At 40.7% G+C, this 22,829-nt stretch overlaps 1 protein-coding gene across 5 annotated transcripts in view; it reads right to left on the bottom strand.

Annotated features, from left to right (window-relative positions):
- FAT3 (FAT atypical cadherin 3) overlaps positions 1–22,829 on the bottom strand; it is a 621,727-nt gene that overhangs the window by 25,846 nt on the left and 573,052 nt on the right. For all 5 annotated transcript variants that reach the window (XM_079105519.1, XM_079105517.1, XM_079105518.1 and 2 more), the window contains 4 exons: positions 20,788–21,586; positions 10,103–10,237; positions 8,163–8,320; positions 1,184–1,652 (listed from right to left, as the gene is read on the bottom strand). In XM_079105519.1, coding sequence (XP_078961645.1) covers positions 1,184–1,652; positions 8,163–8,320; positions 10,103–10,237; positions 20,788–21,586 — 1,561 coding nt within the window. The remainder of the gene's footprint in view (positions 1–1,183; positions 1,653–8,162; positions 8,321–10,102; positions 10,238–20,787; positions 21,587–22,829) is intronic.

Genomic DNA, 22,829 nt, shown 5'->3' with positions numbered 1-22,829 from the left:
CTTTATTTACATATACTGCTGAGACAGTAAAAACAGCAAATAGATTTCTTAAATTGAGATGGCAGAAATTTCCCCCCAGGGTACTTGGCCCTCATTGTGGCAGTAACATATGCAAGTCTAAACAACTTTGTTGTCTGTATTTCGGCAGTGCATCATTTCACGGACAGTTTATAACATTCTAATAATAAAATGGACTCTAAATTTGGAGTTGGGCTTCACAAACATTAGATGGTAATGCACACAGCAGAATCTCTTAAGTGATTTGTGAAGAAGGTTTAAATTTGCTAATCATACTACTGCTGAGAAACTCGGCAAAGGGACTGGAATGGAGTCAGCAGTAGGGCTGTTGGGAGGTGGCAAATTTCATCCAGAAGAATGTCTGGCCTAGTTTACCTTAACACAGACTCGGCATCTGGGTAAAGTCAGGGATTGTTTTATCTTTGCACTCCTAGATCCTAAATAATCTTGGCTTTTCCCTCAAACAACAGAAATACTCTATAATTCTTTCTCCCTCTCTCTTTCCCTTTTCTTTCTTTCTTAATGATGTATCTTTGGGGAAAAATTATTGGGGTAAAACATTATGTCCTCCTTGAATGTTATTCCTCCTAAGATTTTGTGTACATTCCCCTCTCCTTATTCTTGACTTCCTACTCCTTTTTAGAACAGTCACTAGACTGTTTAATACATGTTTTCAAAAGCATGCTCCGAGGGCCTCCACTATAGATCTATTCCTGGGGTACCAGATTCATCCCCAACTCTTTTGAGCTTCTAGAAGAGTTATGTTTATACAACACAGACTGCTACACATCATTCTGCAATGACAGGTAGTTGGCTCATGAAGGTTCAACTTAAAATGGTGTCCTATTAGCCCAAGTCACAGAAGACTAGCAGGTTGTGGGGTGGACAGGGAAGGGGGCAGAATTTATGGCATCTGTGGTCTCCTGGGCATCATGCTGCTCTTGTGGGATGCTGCAGATGATTGGCTAAGCTGGACACTGTACTAGTCAAGCTCTGAAACTTCCCCTCGGTAAAGAGGTTTAAGAAGTTCTGTGCACATCTTGGGTGTGTACTCCACTCTGGAGAGCCCTTGGGTTAGTTGTGGCTGTGAGGGCAGTACCTCCTGCAAGTGCATCACACGACCCCTGCCCTCCCTGCAGGGTGCCCATAGCACCCACGCACTCACCCCCAGAAGGCAGGCCTGTGCAGCTGCCACCATGCTGGCACGGACTGCGTTCACAAGCATCGGGGTAGAGTACGCAGCCCAGCTTCAGCTCCGTCAGACCCACAACTTCGGCGAAGCTGCTGCGCTTGTTCTGTAGAGGCAGCTCATTGTTATTCAGCACCACCGAGTCCAGGCAGCCCTGAAAGCCGCTGAGCACCTGTGTGACCCGCGTGTCAGTCAGGCTGCGGATGTTGTCTGCCTGCACCAGGGCACCGAAGTAGATGGTACTCTCAGTGCTCAGAGTTTGGAAGTAGAGGGGTGCCCTGCGTCGTTCCACGTAGCTATCATCTAAGGAAAGGCTCGTGAAGTTGCGATTGAGCTCCAGGAAGACGGAGTGCCAGCTCCCATCATTGACAGCACGGCCGGAGATGCCCAGGATTCCAGGGCCACTACCGCAGTCCAGCTGAAACCACAGCTTGCCGTCCACAATCTGTGTGGGAAGTAATACCGAGCACTTTTAAATTTGCATCTCCCAATATATTCCCGAACACTAAGACCCTAACTAACTGGAGGGCTTCATAAGGAGTCTGAAGACAGATATTACTTTTGATCCAGTCATAAATCTGCTGTGGTTTGATTTTTAACCCCCTCTCCATTATCTGCCATGAAAATGCATGCCTGATATTTCACAAACCTTCCTGTAATTAGTGACATGAACACCACTTTATAAATCTGTCCTTTCTCTTCTGTAGATTTCTTCCCTTTTAAAATTCACAGCAATATCCTTGTTTGGATGTGTTTATTCTTTGCACCCTTCTTAGTCATTTCTACCATAGGAATTATCTCTGTGAATTCATTAATATTTTTTGGACATGCACCACATGCTAAGCAGTGTAATAGGTGCTATGGAGCAAAAAGAGTAATCAACTCTGCCCTCCTGGGCTTATGGTTTAGTAGGGGAGATGACTACATGTGTATACCTATATATTCCCCAAATAAGTTTACTTGAGTGTGCTATAGGGGAAAGAAAGAGGACAGGAAGAAATACAGATTTCCTAGTTCCCAGCTTCACAGGTATTTTAGCTTTTGAAACTTCTCTCTATTAAATGCTAGCATTCTTAAAATAGTTCTTTGGTATATAGTACATCACAAAGTTCTCAGGGCTTGGCCATTTGCTTAGAACATATGTATATTTAACAACATTTGTTCTTCTAGGAGGATCTTCTAGTTAGCTCTTACCTTGTGGGTTTTTCCAACCTCTGGTCTAGGGTGCTATAACTGAGAATTGCTTTGATTGTACTAGTGTAGGGAGGGCATCCATCTCCTTCCAGGAGGCTAACCCCAGGGGATATTACACACAGGGAAGAAAGTATGTGCAACTGAAGGATACTGGTTAGCAGAGAGCTGCTGGGTAGCAATTAATCCTCCATGGAGAACCAGTTCAACTGTTGCTGAGGAGATGGGCTGACCTTTGACTCCTCTGTGGTCCGCCCTTGTCGATAATTCTAAGAAATGTGAGGTGGCTTTAGGATCATGGCAGTGAGGGCTGGACCCCTGTCTAGCCAAGTTTATATTTGGCCATGAAGGGATTCACAGCCAGAACCTGTGAGACAAAAGCTTCTTTTCTGGCTTGTGTCTGTGATCCAGCAAAAAGATCCTGTGGAGACCAGTGTCAGAGTCATGAAAGGGGGGCAGGCTGTCATTGAGGATGTGCTGGCTTTTGTATTTCTGTGCAGAGCACAGATACTTGTCAAGAGAAGAAACGAAAAATGAAAGGAAAGGAAATGACAGGGCAGCACAGACCTTCCAGGTCACTAACAGCTAAGGAGATATAAATAACAATTGAATTCATAGAAATGAGCTGAAACTTTCCAAAATGTGTTTTACTTATGGTAGACTTAGTGATTATCATGGCACCACCCATCCTCACAAATAAAGCATTTCTTCATCTACGTTTAAGCATGTTCCAAAGACAACCAATTCACAGGTCCTCTCATTTCTCCTTTTGTGACTCCATGGATTCTCTCATTCTGGCACCCTTTCATCTGCATGCAAAGTTTATAGGTTCGTATCACATTAATATGTATATATGGAAGGCAAGGGGCTTTGTGAAGCAGTCAGAGCCCTGGGAATTGAGGAATGCTGAATCTAATTTAGGTTCTGTTAAGTACCACTCAGGTCACTGGTAATAGTGGCTTGGGCTCTCTGGGTTTGAGTCTGGAAAAGAGAACTACTGTGGCTTGTTTAACAAGGATACTGTGCTCACTGCAGAATGCTTGGTCACATACTACACACTTTTTACATACCTACTCTGCTATGTAGTATAAATGTTCTAAGGTAAAAGGACTGAGATATATTATATCTCAATATATATAATATATATTATATATAATATATATAATATATAATATATTGTATTATATATTTTCTTTTCAGAGAGCTTTCACATATATCTTACACAACTGCTTTTGCCTTGTTGTTGTCGTCGTTCGCAAAATGGACCGAATGGATATTGTAAATCATACCAGAATACTTGCTCAGTGACGGCTACTGGATCATATCCATATTTATATTTCAATGTAAGTAATAAAATGATCAAATGTGACTTTGGAGACTACTTTTTTCTGCCATAGCCCATCTGCTGGTTTGTCCTGTGGCTACAGTACGCTATCCCTAGTCTTATCATGGAAAATCTGATGGTTGTTGCAATTCATGTAAGTTTTTATAAAAGAATGTTCAATTAGTATATTATTTGGTCCATTCCCCTTTCCTACCCCCACCCAGACCCTTTGAATTAATAACTAGTTACAAATTCACCCAGAAGAACCAACATGACTGAATGTACTCACACAGTTCAAAGTTCTGTAATTAAGGAATAAAATTATCCCATATGAACACTGAACATGATTAAGTTTCCTTTTTTTCCTGTTGAAAAAAAATAACTGCAGTAATGTTGCTAAATGAAAGAAGCCAGATGCTTACATGATCCTCACCTTTTTACAAAGAAAAATCATTTGGATCTTCATAGTTCTAGTATAGACTATCAGCCTTGTTTATATGACAACCTAGAAGCTGATGCCAAAAGTTACCTTGTGAAAAGTTAATAACCTTTTGCTATTTCTGTGCATATTATGCCAGGGAGAGGAAAGAACACTTTGTTCTTTTCATGTTTGAGACCACTCACACTGGAAAAATATGCTCTGATCATATTTAGTTTTTCTTTTCTTTAGAATAGTGTCTACCTGGTTTTAAAGGATCTTTTGTTTCAAAGGATGAAACTTTCTCAAATCAGAGGGCAAGCTATTTAAATAAAAATTGAGGTGTGCATAAAACTGCCAGAATAGTCTATAACAATAATACTGAAATGATGTGCTTGAGCTAGGTAAATGCATCATTCAGAAAGTACTGCCCTAATATAAAGTATTTAGATCCTTGCAATTGTTTGAAATTAGTGATGTGCTTTAGTACACTACTGGTGTGGCTTCTGGTTGGAAGATGAGAAATCAGCTACTTTTGTGGAAAAGTAGGATTTTGAGTAAAAATTATAATTATGGCACAAAGTCTTACGACAGCAGATCTTTGTGCAAGACTGTAGCAAACGAAGTACAATTGTGGATCTTATAAGAGGTTCATTAAATATATTTAGAAAATGAACTTTTTAAAAATCTATTTTCAAGGTAGTCGTATTAACGGCTACCTGATCCAGGGTAAGCACTCAGAAGTATGATCTGAAGAAATAAATTAATGGATGAGTGATCATCCCAGCCTCTGGAATCTCTTATTTTGGTAATTTCTGAGTACTTTCAACCTGCTTGTCTTTGTCACATCCCTAGACCCACTATTGACTAGATATGCCTTGAGCAAGTCATCAAATCCCTCTAAGGCAATATAGACATTCAAACCCACCAGAAAGGGAAATGAGAATCAAAAATACATGTATGTGAAAGTACTTTGTAAACTGTTAGGTATTTTGTTGTTATTATACAATGTAATTATTATAAGTTAATTCACTACTGATTGACTCTCTTGTATAGACCTTGGAACTCTTGAGTTTGGTGGGAAGCTTCTTCCTTGGTACCTCTTGGTCTATGCTGGGAGGATCTGGCCATAACAAGTTGGCAGTTTTACAAACTAAATAAACTTTCCCTATCTTTGTTTTGGTCTCAAAATAGCCATCTCTCAAAATTATCAGAATGAAGCAAAGTATCACCTTTAACTTTCCTAAAAGGTAAACACTTGATATTTCTAGATTAACAGTCAAGGTTTCCTTGTGCTCTCTTGGCAATTTCTCTGTACATCTCTGCTGATGGTCTAACATATTTCTTTTATAGGTATGAGGAGAGTCACAGAATCTATCCCACTATTCCTTTGATTCCTTTGGCTTCCAGGAAACTCAGAGTCATGATTTATGTTGAATCAAAGTAGTTCCCCTGAACCTAGAGTTTTTAATAATGATATTCCTCCCTTCCCTGCTTCAGTGGTTGACTCTTAGCTTTTATTTTCATCTTAATGGTGCTTTGATTTTATTGTATTTGGGTGTTTACAGTAAGCCTGAACTGTCGTTCGGAAGACATGGTATTAAGGATTGGTGGAGAATGAGTGCCTTTTATTATTGCCAAGAGACAGTAACTCTTCTGTCCATGAATATTTTCATTTCTTGAGGTCTTCATTAAGTTTTTTACTTATCTTTAAGGAGTGCCCTTCACTCCACTGATTATGTTAAGTATGTTTTTAGAGAATGTACTCTGACTGGGGAAGTATAAACAGTGAAGAGGTGCAGTTTAAACAAAGCATTTCCGCTTACTTGTTGTACAAGGCACATACTGTACCTAAAGCCAATGAAATTAAGTCTTGCATGAGGCTGCAAATGTTAAGCAAACAGATTCAAATCCCCTAAGTGGATATTGCTGGTGACTGTGGGAGGGTATCTGTAATAGTTCAGTACAGCTGTGTCCTACTTTGGTCAAACCCAACATATGAAAAGCAAACTTACAGAACAGACAGAGTAGGAGTGATGATTCACATCACAAAGGGATTAATGGAAGGCTCCCTTCAAATACCAACCATCCCTAGTTTATTGCAATTCCATTTATAGAGGTTCAGTTTACACAACTTTCACAAACATGCTTGTTTCTTGAAATACAATATACCTTAGAAGCTGGAGCTGCCCAAAAGGTTTAATTATTTTTCCTTTCCATCTTTAGGGATCTGCACATTGCAGACATTTGTCAGTGAAGTGTCAAATGACAAGCTCCATTTTAGAATCAAGCCATTCAGGTTCACAGATTTTGTTCTCTCTCAAATTTAGTGCCCTATAGAGATTTGCTAATAGAAGGGATCAGTCTCATAGGGTTGTTCTATAACCCACAACCCTGGTTAGAGCTTGGAGGAAGAGAGGGGACCATAATGAGACTAGGGAGAGTCACTGAGAGATAGAAGCTCAGAATGGGTGGGGACCTTCCCAGCAATTACACAAAAACTCGACTGTCAGGATTATTTAGAAAATTATCTACTGACCTAAGGCAGGCTGCTATAGGAGCCAGGAGTGAATAAAAACAGGGCTTAGATTTTCAAATTTCTCTTTTTCTACCAGAAATATTTGATTTGAATATTTTCTCTAAAACTGTACATCTATAGTGCTTCTTTTACTTTCTTCTAAAATTTTCCTTTCCACTCCAGAGCTAAAATTATTCTCTGTGTTGAATAAATAAGGATAGTGGGAGATTCTCCACAAAAATATCCAACTTTTAAACTCCAACTCTTGGCTCACTTACTCTGGCCACCCTGTAATACTGGGACTACCAGAAGTAGGTAGGTTTTGGTCTGTAAGATAGTTAGGAGGAGCCACTGGCATTTAATATGCTCCATATTTCTCTCCTTCTTCATCTACCTTCAGAATTAAATACTGGGCCACCCAATCAACTTGGATATGACATATTGAACAATCAAAGAATAGATGCTATAAGGCCCTTTGTACTCCTAGTTAAGTCCAAATCTTGGTGGGGGAAAGATTTCCAACATTCCTCTAAGATGGGTGTTTTCTACTGGACAGGCTCCGAGAGTTTCTGGAAAGCACTTACAATGGCCTGGTATAGCAACCTATCGAGAACAGCATTGAATCTCCCTTCTCCTCATGCTAGAAGGCTGAATCTGGTCTACAGCTGCACAGAATGTGACCTCTGATAAAATGAGTTTCAGTGGCAAGAGGAAGAGGTGTCATGAAGATAAAAGACATGAAGCGAGAGACCCTAAAGTGTGGGTTCAGGTCTTGCCATTTAGCTGTGCAAACCTGGGTAAATAACATAACCTCTCTAAACTGCTGTCCTCTTCTTCATCAAATGGGGATGATAGTGTATAACGATGTTAACTTTATTTTTTTTTCAAATGAAGCACATAAAACTGTTGGCATTTTTGTTCTTGTTCTCATGAAAGTACTAGATGCCCTGAGCTGAATGCAAATGCCTGATTTGCTCTAAAGGAAATCTGCGTGCCTTAACAGGGTTTTTGAAGCCGGGGAATGATTTAACAATTGGTTTACTTTGGTCATGATAGGATAAGTGGAATCTTATTTATCTGATTTCCAACTTCCCCACTAAGCAAGAAGAGAAGTTGCCTTCAGAAGTCAGTGGGGACAGACCCCTGTGGTGGAAGAGGAGACAGACAATCCTTTAAAGACCACCTGGCATGGAATTGATGAGGGCACATGTTCTCATAAACTGTTGAGTAGTTACAGCTCAAAGGAGGCCAGTACTTGAATTCACCCTAGAGGGAGATGCCCCAGTCTACCGAGAGCCAATTTTGAAGGATACTCAAAAGGAAATGGGCCGTTGGCACACTTCCCAGTCCTGCTGCTGTTCTCCTTTGCCCTGAAGTCTGCTCTGGTTTTCTAATTCAAATACCAAAAAAAAAAAAAAAAAAAAAAATTTCAGCAGTCCCCAACCCAAAGCCAAAGTGCTCACCTAAAAACTGACCATAGGAAAAGATATTCCATTTTACGCACCTTCAGAATGATGCAGGGATTTGCTCTGGTGTACATTATAATCCCATTGCTTTGCAGGGTTCGCAGGCGCAGAGCTAGTTTGAAGTCCTCTTCCTTACTATTTTCAGAAAGTCGGTATTTGATGTAACTATTCCCAGCAAAACTGAGAGAAGTGTGCCCTGAAAAGACCATTACAAGAAGACATGTTCTTTTAACATCCAGAAACAAGCAGGATACACAAAATTACCCAACAACTGTCCAGCAAGTTGGTTAAAGACCATGAGAAATTAATGAAGGCATCAAGGAGAAAGCAGTTTTGACTAAAAACTGGTTCTTCATTTCATGTCACACTCTAATTTCAGTAAAAAATAAATTATTAACCAGTCTGGTGCCAAAAAATCTTAGTTATCTTGCACCAAGGGCAACTTGGTAAGTTCTACAAAATTTTCTCAGTGTCACTAAATTCCCAACTCCCACTTGCAAAAAGTAGCATTAAGATGCCACTTCATGACTCCCTCAATTCCTTTCACTTATGCAATTAAGAACTTTCAATTCTGTGAAACAAAGATTACAAACCATTTTAAAATAATATCCATAATTCCTCCAGTATCCTAATGTCCAATAGCCAATTTATGTCATTTGTACTAATGTTGAAAAAAGGTAACTGATAGGAAGGATATTCACGTATAGTTACAATTCTATTTTCTGGCTGTTGATTTCAAGGCTTTCCCTCCCAGAGTCTTTAGTCCAAGTCCCCATTGTCCAATTCTGAGCTCGCCATCTTTTTTTAATTATCCTCAACTTCATGTTATAACAAGGAAAGTAATGGCTGAAAAGTTGCCTTGCTGGGGTGAAAGCTGGAAATGTGGAAATATACCAGGTGGTTGATAATCAGGGACAAAGGTTTCTACCTAGAAAAGAGAAAGGAGTTTTGCCAAAAGTGACATCAGAAGTTATAAGGCTTGGTTTTATGGTCACCTGCATATCCATCTGCTAAGTGCATGACACAAGTGCTGGGGTAAGAGAAGCATGCTTTTCTTTTAAGTATGAGACTTAGTTGACTTGTGCAAGTGTTTTGGTTGTCCCTTTGCTTTATGGGTACCTCCATTCTTAAAATCAACTGTAAAAGAACTTTGGCTTCCATTTTTATGAACAACGCTTCTCTTTGCAAAGACAGAATTTCTAAAACCCAGTGCTTAGAAAAGTGTCATACACATGCTAGACATAATTATTTTTTATTTCCCTATAATTACTATTATGATCAAATAAATATTTCTTGGATACCAAAATTGGTATTGGTATCCAAAATGAATAATACTCTTTTTAGAGGAAAGAAGTGGTAGATAATATGTGAATCAAAAGAAATACTGAAACTGAATGAAGAAAAGAATCATTTGAATTAAAACCATCTAAATACTGATTTTTATCTTTCTCTTTAAGATGCAGAGGTAAGTACCTCTTCTCTCTGGAACATGAATTTGGTTGTACATTTCCAGGAAGAACTGGCTTATTTAGGTGTTCTGTGTTGGGGTTACTCTATGCATGGTCAACAGGATCAGCTTAGTTCTACTTCCTGTTCATCTATTTGTGGCTATGAATTTGTACAGCCTTTTGAACATCAAAAACTGTGCCACAGATACTCTGACTCTGCCCAACCAATAGGCTTCTATTTTCCATAATTTTATATCCTTCACAGTCATGTGACATGACTGAGAATACATGTCATGGTCTCCCTTTTACATAAGGAGTTCAGTCTTTTCAATTTTCTTTAGTATAGTCTGCTGCTGTGCTAAGTCCCAAGTAAATGTGAGATTGGCTGTTAAACTATGTTCCATCCTGAAGGAAAATGCTTCATGAGCACAGAAATGTCTCCTGGAGAGGCCTGGGCATGTGATTTACTCCAGGGCAAGTGTTTCAGAAGTATGGAAAATAGAGCCTTGTCATTCCATGACCCTCTGCACCTGAGCACTCTCCAAGCTTCCCTGGTGGACACTGGCAAAGGAATGGTCTCCTGCTGGCTTCATAACCGACACACTGCATGTCGCCTGGACACGGCTTCTCCACACAAGGATCGTTGGACCCTGGGCACAGTCCTCCTGTGGCAAAGTGGGAACAGGCATGATCAGTACACAAAAGGATTCACCCAACATTTTAGGGAGCACGGGAATGGATCAAGAGCTGACTGCTACAAGTTCTGAGCCTAGTAATAAAGAGGTTATCCAGAAGCAGAGGCACCCAAATAGACTTCACCTACGTCTGCCTAAAACTCACTGCCAGACTGAAGCAGGTAAAATGCAAAGCATAAAGAGAAACTGGGCACACCTGGAGGCTGAGGTGAGGCAATCACTTGAACCCAGGAGTTTGAGTCTAACCTGGGTAAGAGAGTGAGACCCTGTCTCAAAAAAAAAAAAAAAAAAAAAAAAAAAAAATCAATTGGAGATGGAGGTTCTCCTCCTTTAGGACTAAAGTATGCTCATGCGCACTCAGACCGAGCTCAGCTGAAGAAAGATAACTGAGCAAAGTTTCTGCTCATATTGATTAGAGTGGGGTTCCTGCATCTTAGCAGCCATTTGCATGTCACTTGTGTTTAGATTTCTTCTACAGCCTGTCTCTGCCCTAAAAACTTGAGGGTAGACCACAGAAGATGTTAGCTGTTGATTTCAGGGCAGTGGGGGCAAGATGTTTCTAAAGAAAATTATGCCTAATTCTCAATTGTGAAAGCACAACTCACAGTGTTCCCTAATCCCTTCTGCTACATGCTATTTTATTGATTAGCTGGAAGCATGCCCTACCAGCTATCAAAAATAGTAGTATTATCCTTGGCAAAGAAAGCCTTTCTTTCTACCTGTTCGATGTTCACAGCACAGTAAGATGAAAGGTTAATCCTTCAGAAGGGAAATCCTGGAGAGCAGATTAACTGATTAAAGCAGAATTCAGGACCCAAGCGAGTTAGGTCAGAACTGTGTTGAGGGTAGATAGGGGTTCACTGAGGGAAGAGTTCTTTTCAAAGGACCTAGATATTTCAAGTGTAATTAGGCCCCTTTCAACCTGGCAAGAGTGTAAATGGTAAAAGGACGATAGGAAAGGAGACTCAAATTAAAAATAACCTATGACTGAAATGGTTATTTCCTAAATGGGTTAGCTGTGGCCTAAAGGATTGCCCCTTCCCTGTGAACTGAGAATAGCCCTGAGATCAGGTAATCTGTCCCCTGGGAGAGCTGGCCAGTCATCAGGCTCCTTTCCATAATGGCTCTCCTTGTCATTAAGCAGTGTTTCAGGATACAGTCATTTCTTAGAAGAAAGCATAAGTGTAATGCTAACTGCACACAAACATTTTAAAAACTATAATCCTCAAGAGAAGCAATATAAGTAGCACAAGCAAACTCAGAATTCATAAATCCTGTTTTCCACTGGTTTATAGTTCCATCATATAAGTCACTCTTGGCACTGATCCAGCTTATGAAGTCTAGAAGATGAAGGCATTTCTAACTGAAAATTGAGAATGATCTCTACAAATGGTTCTACAAGATCCAACTGCCCTGAAATACATCTTCTAATTTTCTTTCCCCAAATCTTTATTCCTGTCATGTGCTGATTAATATTCAAGGAACGTAAATAGTTGTTTAACCATCTCATGGCCCATTTAAAAATGTTTTGATAACCAGTTTTTAACAATGTTTGGCATATTCATTCAATTAAAAAATTAAAATACTGATTCAATAAAATAGCTATTCAAGGCCAAGGAAGTGATAGACCTGGGCATATAAAGATGGAAGGAAATGATGCCAACATGCAAACACAGAATACTATATGGTAAGACAACTGTTTTGATAGAGGTATATGGGTGCAATGGAAGCACCAGAGGAGAAACATCTCCTGGGGCAACAGCAGGAGTCTTCACAAAGAAAGGGAAAGTCTTAACTTGGGTTTGAGTAACAGAAACCTGCCAGCCATGGTTGGTGGCTTTACGTTATGCATATGGGATGTTTGTTCACAGTATGTTCACTACTTTCCCTGCTGACTCTCTGCTGCCTCATTTGTGTGGTTTATTTATTTATTTATTTTTAATCTCTGGCTGCCTGCAGCCTCCAGATTACTCCTAAATATTCACCAGGAGTTAGTATATGCTCAAAAATGCAACCTGAGCCCAATGTTAACCTCAGACACATGAAGGTGACAATGTACTCAAATCACACCAAAAAGCCATTAAATACGTGTCACTGGGGCTTGGAATGTAGTTTAATGGTAGAACACTTGCCTACCATGTTCTGGGCCCTTCAATTTCCAAGTCCCAGTACTAAGAAAATAAAAAATATAACTCCTAGATTGTCAGGATATTACCTTCAGATTATTAGTAGTTTATGATTATAAGTTGTTCATGTTCCATGAACATCTTTTTTCTTTCTATTATAAAGAAAGAAAGATAGTCTAAGGATATCTTTTCTATAAGTTTCTATGTTTCTTGAGATACAACTTTACATATTACATTTATAGTCTGTTCTGATCTTATGAAATGACTGCTTTGTTAAGAAACATTACATTATCGAAAATCTAGTTCAAAAGGCTCTGTTTCAAATAATTAAAAAAGGGCTAGATAACTTCAGACCTGTGATGGCAAAGTTAAATTCCTTGTAGAAATTATGGTAAAGTTTTAAAAAGAAAACAAACTAAAACATCTGTGAGTGTATATACCACAACCTAAATACCGTATTTTGGAGCAAATTTGGCATTTGGGAACTTCTATTTTTTATTACATTTTGGCTTTTTTTCCCCTATTTTCAAGAAATTTAATATTTCACTGGAAAAAAAATCACACATATTTACAAATTTCTCAAAAACATTAAATGGCAAAAGATGCCAGAAAGGTTCAAGAGAGGAAAATCATATTCATTTGGGGAATTTAAAAGACTTCCTATTCTTGAAAAATTAATAGAATTTCAATATTACATAATGCTTTTTGAGAGTATGTTTTTATTCCAGGCACTGTTCTAGGATCTTTAATTTTAATAACTTTATGAGGCAAGCAATATATTTCCTACATATAGGAACATGTGTCATGGAAAGTCAGAAAAAGTCATGTTACTACTGGGTTATCAAAAATTCAAATAAAATGGTAGCATTAAGTTTTAAAACTCATTTCTGATTATACTGTGGGGGATTATTCAATGGTTTTTTCTTTTACCATCAGTCTTCCCTGATAATTAGTACAGGGCCTCTTACCTTATTATCCATATCTCCTATTTTGGGATAAAGCACAAAGCCACTTCAACCACCAACTGAATCTGAAACTCCCAGCTCCTTTTATTCTAATTTCCTTTTCCCCCTCCCTCCCTCCCTCCCTCCTTTCTTTCCTTCTCTCTCTCTCTCTCTCTCTCTCTCTCTCTCTCTCTCTCTCTCTCTCTCTCTCTCGGGATAGAACCCCCAGGGTAGTTTAGAGTGAGCTACATTCCCAGCCCTTTCTCATTTATACTTTTTATTTTCACACAAGGTCTCTCTAAGTTGCCAAGGGCTGACCTGGAACTTATGATCCTCCTGCCTCAGCCTCCTGGGTGGAGTTGCTGGGATTACAGGTGTGTGCCACTGCATATAACTTTTATTCTAACTTTCTTGTGCCATATAATCACAGTCACTAATTAATGGAGTACACTAGAGCACATCTCCACTATGAAAAATGTAGCTGGAGGATACATTAAAAACAATAATATAAATATTGCAACAAGTGCATTCTAAAGTTAACAACATTAATGTGAATATTAGATATATAATAACATAGTCATTCCAGCATTCCAACAGCCATTGTCTTTGATAGGTTCTTTTTCTTTCTTTTTGTTTTCATGGTTTCTTTAGCATCAAGGGGACAGTTTTTGGTAAGAAATGTGTCTCTTGATGCTTTAAAAATCCTCTGTGGCCTCCTTCCAAGTCCTAGCCTGCAACATGCTGGGCCATAAACATTCCATCCAGCTGCTGCTGTCAGGATGCTCTGCTTCCTGGCTCACTCTGTGGATCAGGGAAGTATGAGGCAGATTAGAACCTGCAGGTCAAGCACATGCAGTACCCTCCTTAGCTGGAGACAGATGTGATCATGTGCAGTCTATTCCCAGTAAATACTTACAAAGGTATTGAAAAACAGATTCCTCAAAACTAAATATTCTCCATAGAAAATGCTGCAGTACTTTCCTCTCTGCAAACTATCTAAGAAATTAGGTCCATTCTGAAATACAAATTATCAGAGGAACTTGACCTTTGGATGCCAAACCTGAAAAATATCATGTGTCTTAGTGCCTCAGATGAACCCAGGTTTGGGTCCTGGGGACACTTTTGGTATAATAAGCCTCTTTCTAGTCAAAGCCCGAAGTTATCTAGCTACATAAAATCCAGTACACTTTAAGTCAGTGATAATGGGTTAACTTGTTTTTAGAAATCACATGTTGACGTATCCCCTTTTCAGGGAAGTGTGTATACCTATTATTGTTAAGAGCCTTAAAGACCCTCTCTCTGCTGGCAGAAAGTGCCTCATCAGCTCCTGAGTACCAGTTAAGAGAATGGTGTCAACTCCTTTTGGCTTCTGGGGAGAAGTTTATCTTATTAACTATCATTAGATAATCCAGGTTTAATGAACTTGTGCTGTGTGCAGTGACAGCTTGGGGAGTGGGGGCTTGCAGACCTGCATACTCTGCATCTCCAGGCATCCATCAATTTGGTGCCAGAGTGAGCATGAAGGGAGGCTCCCACTTTATCAAACCAGCTGACACCATTTGTTGTATGCAAGGGCAGGACCAGACGTTTTTAGTTTCTGTCACAACATAAAGCAGGTGGAATAAGCTCTGTTTCCATTTCCCGTCCCCTTGGGAAGGTGGGGTAGTGTGATCAGAAAGGGTACTGACTGCATTGGCAAGCTGCAGACCTGGATTTTGGCCCTGTATAGTAATGTGATTTATTCACTGTGAGGACTTGAATAATTTGCTTGACTTTTCTGGATCTTGATTTCTTTTAGAGAAAACTCAGGATAATGATTCTTCATAGCACTGTGAAAATTAAGTGGGCTAGGGTATGTGAAAGCAACTTTTAAATATCAAAAAATTGTTAAACAATGTCTCAAGATTGAGACACTAATTCAATTAACAACTTGGCAGGAACCTGAACTCAGGTGTAATCTGTTACATGCTGTCCCTTTTGGGCAAGATTCTTGATGCATAAGATGATAGATGATAGACAATGCTGTGTGTATTGGAGGCATAAATAGGGCCTGGAGCTTTCTATTCAGCAATGCACAGGGTGCATGCAGCTGTGTGTCTGCACCGCCTTCTCCATCTCACCAGTGCAGGTATTCACACCTGGTCCCTCCACCAGAGACCTGTACACACAGTGTGGCTGTTCTCCCAAAGAAGATTTTCTGCCTTCTGTAGGTGTGCTCAGGTGGAAATTTAGGTCACTTTCTATGGCGTTGACAACAGATGATTAACGGAAGCAGGAACTTCAGTGCTTTGGAACATGAAAGGAGAAGGGTGGTCCTCTAGAGGTTTTGGAAGGGTCTCACTACCATATTTATGACTCTTCTCTCATCTCCTCAGCATTCCCAGAGACCCCAGAATTAAGTCTACACTGTCAGCAAATACATCAGTTTCTAGCTATGATTATTACGCTGCCACTTTGAGCTGACTTATCCTCTTGATTTATGTCGCTGCTTCATTACATTGAAGAATCCAATAACTAACGGTAAACATACCACCACACCCTGAACCCACTTGCTTTGCCAAGATGCTATGTCCTGATAAGTCAACGAGCTTCCCTTTTAAACAAGAAGTTTTAAACATGTTCTCCCCAGGTTTCAGCTTTGAAGTGGTCTCTTGTGTGTGCCCAGAAGCAAAGACTCTCTCAGAATGCTGTTTGCTTGATTCAGCCATCTTTTCTGTGTGATTTCACTAAAGGGTGAATGCAGCTTCATTTTAGACATACTCCCTGCAGGTCATTGTGCATGGATGGAATATACAAGGACTATTCACACTGAGAAGCAATGTCAAATCTCTCTGGCAACTTTGGTCTCATGTGTGCTGGAGAAAAGGGATCTGTAGAGACAGATCTCTTATGAATGAAAAATAGAAACTTTCTACTTCATAGGGAACCTTTTTAAGATGCAGAGATAACACTTAGGATTATTCAAAACCACTGGGATAAGGTCCGTTGGCTCTGTCTTCAGATAATTAGCATTAACAAACCCTACCCTAGGAGTAAACTCAATCTCAAATTTTTTTCCTTTTCAAAAAAACTCATCAAAGTTAGGTTTTAAGTGTCTTACTATCTCATAGATGCCATCGTTATATAATTTTATTGAGCTTAAAGAATATTAGCATGGTCACCTGTAAATAGCTCCATTTACCTGTCAACTGAATTTCTATGTCAGGGACACAGCAAACAGGATGTCTGTAGTGGGTAGGAGACTGGACTAAGTAGCTTCCAAGTTCCTTCCAAATATTCACGGAGGTAGTAAAATATAATGGCTAAGAAATGCTTTGAGTAAAATGGTCAGGTAGGAATCCTGGTTCAGCCATTTATTAGCTCTGTGACCTTGAGCAAGTTAATTGACCTTGCCAAGTCTTGGATTCCTTAATTTTTGAAGTTAATGACACCTAACCTATTGGGTTACAGCAAAGGTTCGATGTAATTATGTACATGTGAAACATAGCATGAACCTGGTCATGGCTCAACACGTATGGGTTGTCACGTGTGTCCTTGCATTGACCTATGCATTGAATTGCACGGTGTTTCTCACTTCACACTTTCGCTGTCATGCTCCTCGGCATGGAACACTTCATCCTGGGCACCTGCCTCATTCTAGGCATCCTTTCAGGCCTCACTCAGGTAGTATCGCCTCCAGGTCTGCAGTACTGCTCTCAGTACCCTGAGCACCCTATGACAGCACCTGTTCCTGCTGTTTGAAGGTGTGGTCACTGTCTCACTCATCTGTCTGGTAAGGACCTCACCCATGGTAATGCTTCATAATGCCTCACTGATTTCACTGGGAACTCTAGGTTCCAGTTCTGAATAAAATTGGCAACTAAGACATCTGGTTCTGCTATCACTCTCATGAACACATTGGCTTTAAACTCTGATGGTCTCATCGGGAGTCCATTCTCTCATTTTTGATATATTTCTAAATCAGACTTTTGAAAATCAATGGAAACTTTAAATAATGGACTATCAGCACAGCTTATGGTTTGTTCTGGTGCCCTCTCCTCTGGCTTCCCTCATGGGGACTCCAGAGCATAATTTGGTCTCTATTTGTTTAAGCTGGTGTCAGACAACTTAAGTTCCTGAAGTTCATCAGGAGCCATCTTCTGACATGTATCTCTTGAAGTTCTGTTCAAATGTGATGCTTTGTGGTAGCTAGAATTTAATGAGCACATTTGGCATTAAAATTCAAATCTGTTTTCATTTTGTTAACACAAGTCAGCATTTTGGTTCAAGATGCTAACGATGATAATTGAACCCAAAAATCCGCATGAGAAAAAGATGGGAGGAAGTTGGGAGGAGGGTAGAACACTGAGGCCACATCTGTACCCACATTTCTATACAGCCCAGAATGGATAGGTACCTCTATTTATCATGCTAATTATTCTAGGAGTGCTGGGAAAGTCCATTTAATAAATTTGTGAACCTCCAGTGGTAAACAAATAAGTAGTCAATACAAGTTGTGTGTGTGTGTGTGTGTGTGTGTGTGTTGAGGGGGAGAGGCTCTGTTGAATTAAATGAAATCTCCTGTCCACCTGTCTAATAACTGAGAAGAAGCCTAAGAATGACTAATGTTTACCTTAACAATTCTCCACTGTATTTTTATTTAGGAAGAAACTTTAGAAGAGGTGTGAGGGCGATACCTATTACAACCAAGAGCTTGCCCCCTGAACGTGGAGGAAATTCTTTCCTCTTTACCTCACTGTGAGATCTCTCCAATTTTTGGTGATCACTGGCATTTGAGTGGCACAGATAGTATGTGTAGACTCTGACAGTAGCCTAAACCTACTGTCTATATCTGAGTGTGGGGCTCAGCATTTCTCTAAAGCCCTCTCTCTGCATCCTGGAGGCTGAGAACCTCTCTCTGCCTTACTGGAATCCTATTATGAGGTTGACTATTAGTCTGCTAAGAAAATGGGCCTATTTGGGTATTCTCACAGAGTAGGTAGCAGTGAGGTTATGATTCACACAAAAAAATAGTAAATTCCTTGTTCTTAAGAGCACACAATAAAATAGGGACCAAAGGGACCCTATGCTGAGTCAGCAGGCCACTCTCACCAGGAGTACAGCCCTGGGCAAAGCATAGAACTACCACATTTATAAAATGGAAATTATTGTACATCCCCTGCTGAAGATGGGTCTGGTCCCGATGACCTTTTTAGCTCCTTTTATTGCTAAAATCTAGGATTTTATTTAAGTTTAGTTATAAGAGTGACTAGAAGGTCAGAAGAAGCTGAGAGCTTGGACTGATTATGCGCAGAGTGCTTGTTGAAGAAACATTCACTTTTCAAACTTAGAAGCCTCCTTCTGGATTCTCTAGGAACTGAATCACAAAACCTTCTGGCATTCTGGATTTAATGGGAATAGAAAGGTTTGTGGGGATGAGAGAATAGGAGTCCAAGGCAGGGACATCACCTTGAAACCTATTGCATTTAAAACATTAGCACCTCATACAAAATGGACAGCAAGTCTTTCCATCCCCAACAGAAATGATCCTACAAAAATCCCTTTTTTAAAGAAATTCTGTTGGGCTGGGGAGATAGCTCAGTCAGTAGGGTGCTTGACTTGCAAGCACAAGGCTCTGGATTCGATCCCTGCAAAAAAAAAAAAAAAAAAAAAAAAAATTCTGCGAGGCTGCCATCCCTCCCCTCTGCACCTTCTAGATGAACTCACACTTATCCTGGAAGACCCAGCACTTATGGGGTCTCTATGCATAAATATCACAGAAGCCACAGGAGCACCTTGTGCTTTCTGCTCCACAGCACTTATTATGGCAGTATTATAGCAAGTAGGATCTTGCAGACTGGCCACACCATAGCCAGCTCAAGGGCAGGTACACTATCTTTTTCATGTTAAATCTTCAGTGCCTGGGACATTGCAACCTCCACGGATTTTTGCTCTGAGTTCTCAGAATTAATTAGCTAGTATAGTTTTTCCTGCAGAGTCTGCCCTGTCCTGTCCAAATCCCCTTTTGAACCCTGCTGTGAATTATTGTGTGTAGGCCCTAACAGAGCTTTGGTGTAGAAATCAGTTTGCTTGCAAAGGGAATTTTGGTAAGACCTTCACAGTGGCATTCATAAATTCTGCATGGTGGTGACATCTGCCAGAAAGGCATTTTACCTAACATGGGTGCTTCAAGTTACTTTGCAGCTAGTTTACATATTTCACAGGTCTGGTCATCACTGCATCTACCTGATAAAAATGCAAACAATTTACTGGGTACCACTGAGTGAGTACTTGGCACCTTTCTGTGTTGACTGGAGACTGCCAAAATATCTCTTCGAGGGAGCTGTGATCCCTAAGTCCTCCCTCCGATAAGCTTATTCTCCAAAATGAAACCAAAAGCTTTCTGCAAGGGAAGAGGCCAGGGGTACTGTCTCTCCCCAATTACCTACAGGGATGTTTTACAAATGGCCTTTCTTCTGGCCACAGGTCCTGTGGATCAAGTTCGCACTGGATAGAAAAACTCTGGGTGCAATTTTCTTAGAAGAGAACAGTGAATTTATGGCTCCACACATCAGGGAGAGGAAAAAAGAGCAATCTTTCTCACTGACCACTACGGGCATGTGACTGTGCAGCTATGGCCTTTGACCAGTAAGGGTCAAGGTTCAATGACTGTAGTTACATCAACAAACACGAAGCATTCTGTCCTTGTGGCTCTGAAGGCTGAATCCATCTTCTAACTGTGCTACTGGACATCTGGCCCCTGTTTCTCACTGAAGTAAATCAAACTGCCTTTACCCTCTGCCACCGTTTCCAAACTTGTTTCCCTGTCCCTAGCCTGGCCCCATCTCATCCATTCCCCTCTGCTGCCCTTTGTGATGACAGATCTGATCCTGTCACTTCTTCACTTTTAATCAGCCAATGGCTCTCACCGCCTTGGAATAATTTAGAAATTCTTCATCCTGGCAAATGGTCCTCACGTGATCACTGGGCCTGCTTTCCAATCTCATTTGTCATTACTGCTGCCTCCTTCTAGCCAGAGGAAAGCTCTTTCCATCTCCTCCATGTAGGTTCTTCTTTTGCCCGTAAGCCTTCCTCATACAAGCAGCCCCTTGCCTAGAATATTCTCCCTCCCCTGTCTAATTCCTACTTGACCTTTATCTCGGCCTATAGGACACTCTCTTTAGGAAAATTTCTCTCTCACTGCACCCTGCCCCAGGAGTTGGATAGCTATCTAACAAAACTTATTACCTGGCTTGCCTGTCTGTGCTGCTCATAAGCTAAACCTCCAAGGGAATGGGGACTGATGTCTTATTTCTCCTGTAGTCCCAGAATCTTTCATGGTTATTTGGCATATAACAGGTGGTTAATATTCAGTTGAATGAGTGACTGAGTGCATGACTTCCAGGAACGGTAACCCAGTCAACTCCTAAAATCTCAAGAGGTGGGAAGGAACTCTCTAGACTGCACTCACCATTACAGGTGCAACGCACATTTCTGTAGAAACGTGGGCACACAAAGCTGATGCGAGCTGTGCTGTAGGTCATGAGTGCATGGGAATCCAGTGACAAGCCTTGCTCACAGTGCTGCTCCTGACAGTCCAGGCCTGAGCAATTCTTTTCCAGGATGGCTGAGATGCGCATGACATTCTCCAGGTGTCGCCTGGCATTGGACAGCTTCTGGATCAGGTAGGCAGGCTTATAGAACTCACTGCTGTGCATCTCCACTGCAAACAGCATGTCCAGCTGGTTGGTGCCTGCCACAGGCTGGATGCTGATGATGCGTAGGCTGTCCTGCTTCTGGGTGAGGACTGCGTTCCGCAGGGTGCGCCGGAACCCATGCATGTGCAGCCCCACAAAGTCCTCGGGGGACACATTCTCAAAGCGGATGGTGACAGTGTTCTGCAGCATCTCATGCACCAACTGCTCCACATGCACGACCACATCGATGGGCACCTGGAAGCGTCCATCGCTCACAGACACATTCAGGACATACTTGCCACTGTCCAGGCCTCCAAGGGCAATAATTTTTCCATCATGACTATTCACTTTGAACAAGCTTTTCTGCTCTGACTTCAGGGCAAATGTGAGCACATCATACATGTCTTGATCTGTGGCATGGATCTTCCCAATGACACCCCCTGGAAAGTCATCCTCCATGGTGACAATGAATATTTCCAAAGGGATGGCCGTGGGCTTGTGGATACTTTCCTCAATGACCCGCACACGGATGTAGGAGTGAGAAACTTGCTGTGGCTTTCCTGAGTCTTTTGCCTAGGGCCACCAAGAGGCAGAAAGACAAGGAATTAAGAAAAAAAATCATAGTAATAAAAAAAAAAAAAGAAAAAAAAACCTCAGAAGATGTACCTTTAACTGAGTTTGCTTTTATCTCCATCCCCTTTCACAACTGTGTAAAATGCTGAGGATGTGCATTTAAGTAAGAGGAATGATTTATTGCCTTCAATCCCCATATGTGCACTCTGTTATGACAATAAAATGTGTCAATACAACAATGCTGGTGGGGATGAATGGGGAAGGAGGATGGGGGTGCTGAGACCCAGCATGCCCACACTAGCTGGCCTTATTTTCATTCTGGACAGAAACCAAGGGAAAAAAATCATAAAATGGTATTTCCAGTTGGAAAAGGAAACTTTGTTCTCTGTTGGATTCTTTCCTTTGGATTGGACCAGATGCACTTTTCTGCAACATTTAGGAAACAACATTATTTAATTAGGAATTATATCATAGTGAAGTTTAGAATAAAATATAGCACACTACAGGGCTAAACAGGTAGCCCGAATTAAAAAACACAACAAAACAAAAACCCTGCCTCTTTCTCTCTCTTGATGTAAACATTGCTGCAACAGTCACTGTGACAATAGATCTTTACTGAACTCCTGCCACACGGAATGTGGAGGTAGTCAGTGGTATAACACTTCAGAAGGGGGAAAAGTCCCAGGGGCTTGGTCCAAAGGGCAGGTATCTGGGACGGTGGGGCCAAAGGCTAAGTGAGATCAGGGGAGATGTGTAATTTCATGTGGAAGCAGTGTAGGAGCAAGTGTTTGGATATCACATGGGCCAGAATTTGAATCTTAGCTCTGCCACTCACTCCATATCTGTCTTTGAGTAAATTGCTCAACTTCTCTGAAACTCAATTTTGGTCTCTTTAATCTGAGTAAAACAGAAGCATGTACCCCACAGGGTTCTTCATCTGCTGGAGACTGAAAGAGAGTGATTGTAAATTAGTTAGCACAGGCCTAACCCATGGAAATATTTAGTGTGTGATATCCACATGACTATTGCTATTTTTATTACTAATGCCACCCATGTTCTCTATTTGATTGGCTATGTGAACCAGAGATGCTGACTTGGAGACTTACTGTAGGAAGACATAAGTTTAGCAAATTAGGTGAACTTGAAGTCAAACTGTGGAGAACTTTAAAATTCCAGTGACAAGTTTGAACTCCAAACCAGAGGTTGGTTGCCCACTCCAATGTCAGAAGCCAGAAAGGTGGCA

This window comes from Sciurus vulgaris (assembly GCF_902686455.1).
Source record: "Sciurus vulgaris genome assembly, chromosome: 11".
NCBI lineage: Eukaryota > Metazoa > Chordata > Mammalia > Rodentia > Sciuridae > Sciurus > Sciurus vulgaris.
The sequence above is the reverse complement of the archived record's forward strand: the minus strand, read 5'-3'. Positions and strand labels throughout refer to the sequence as shown.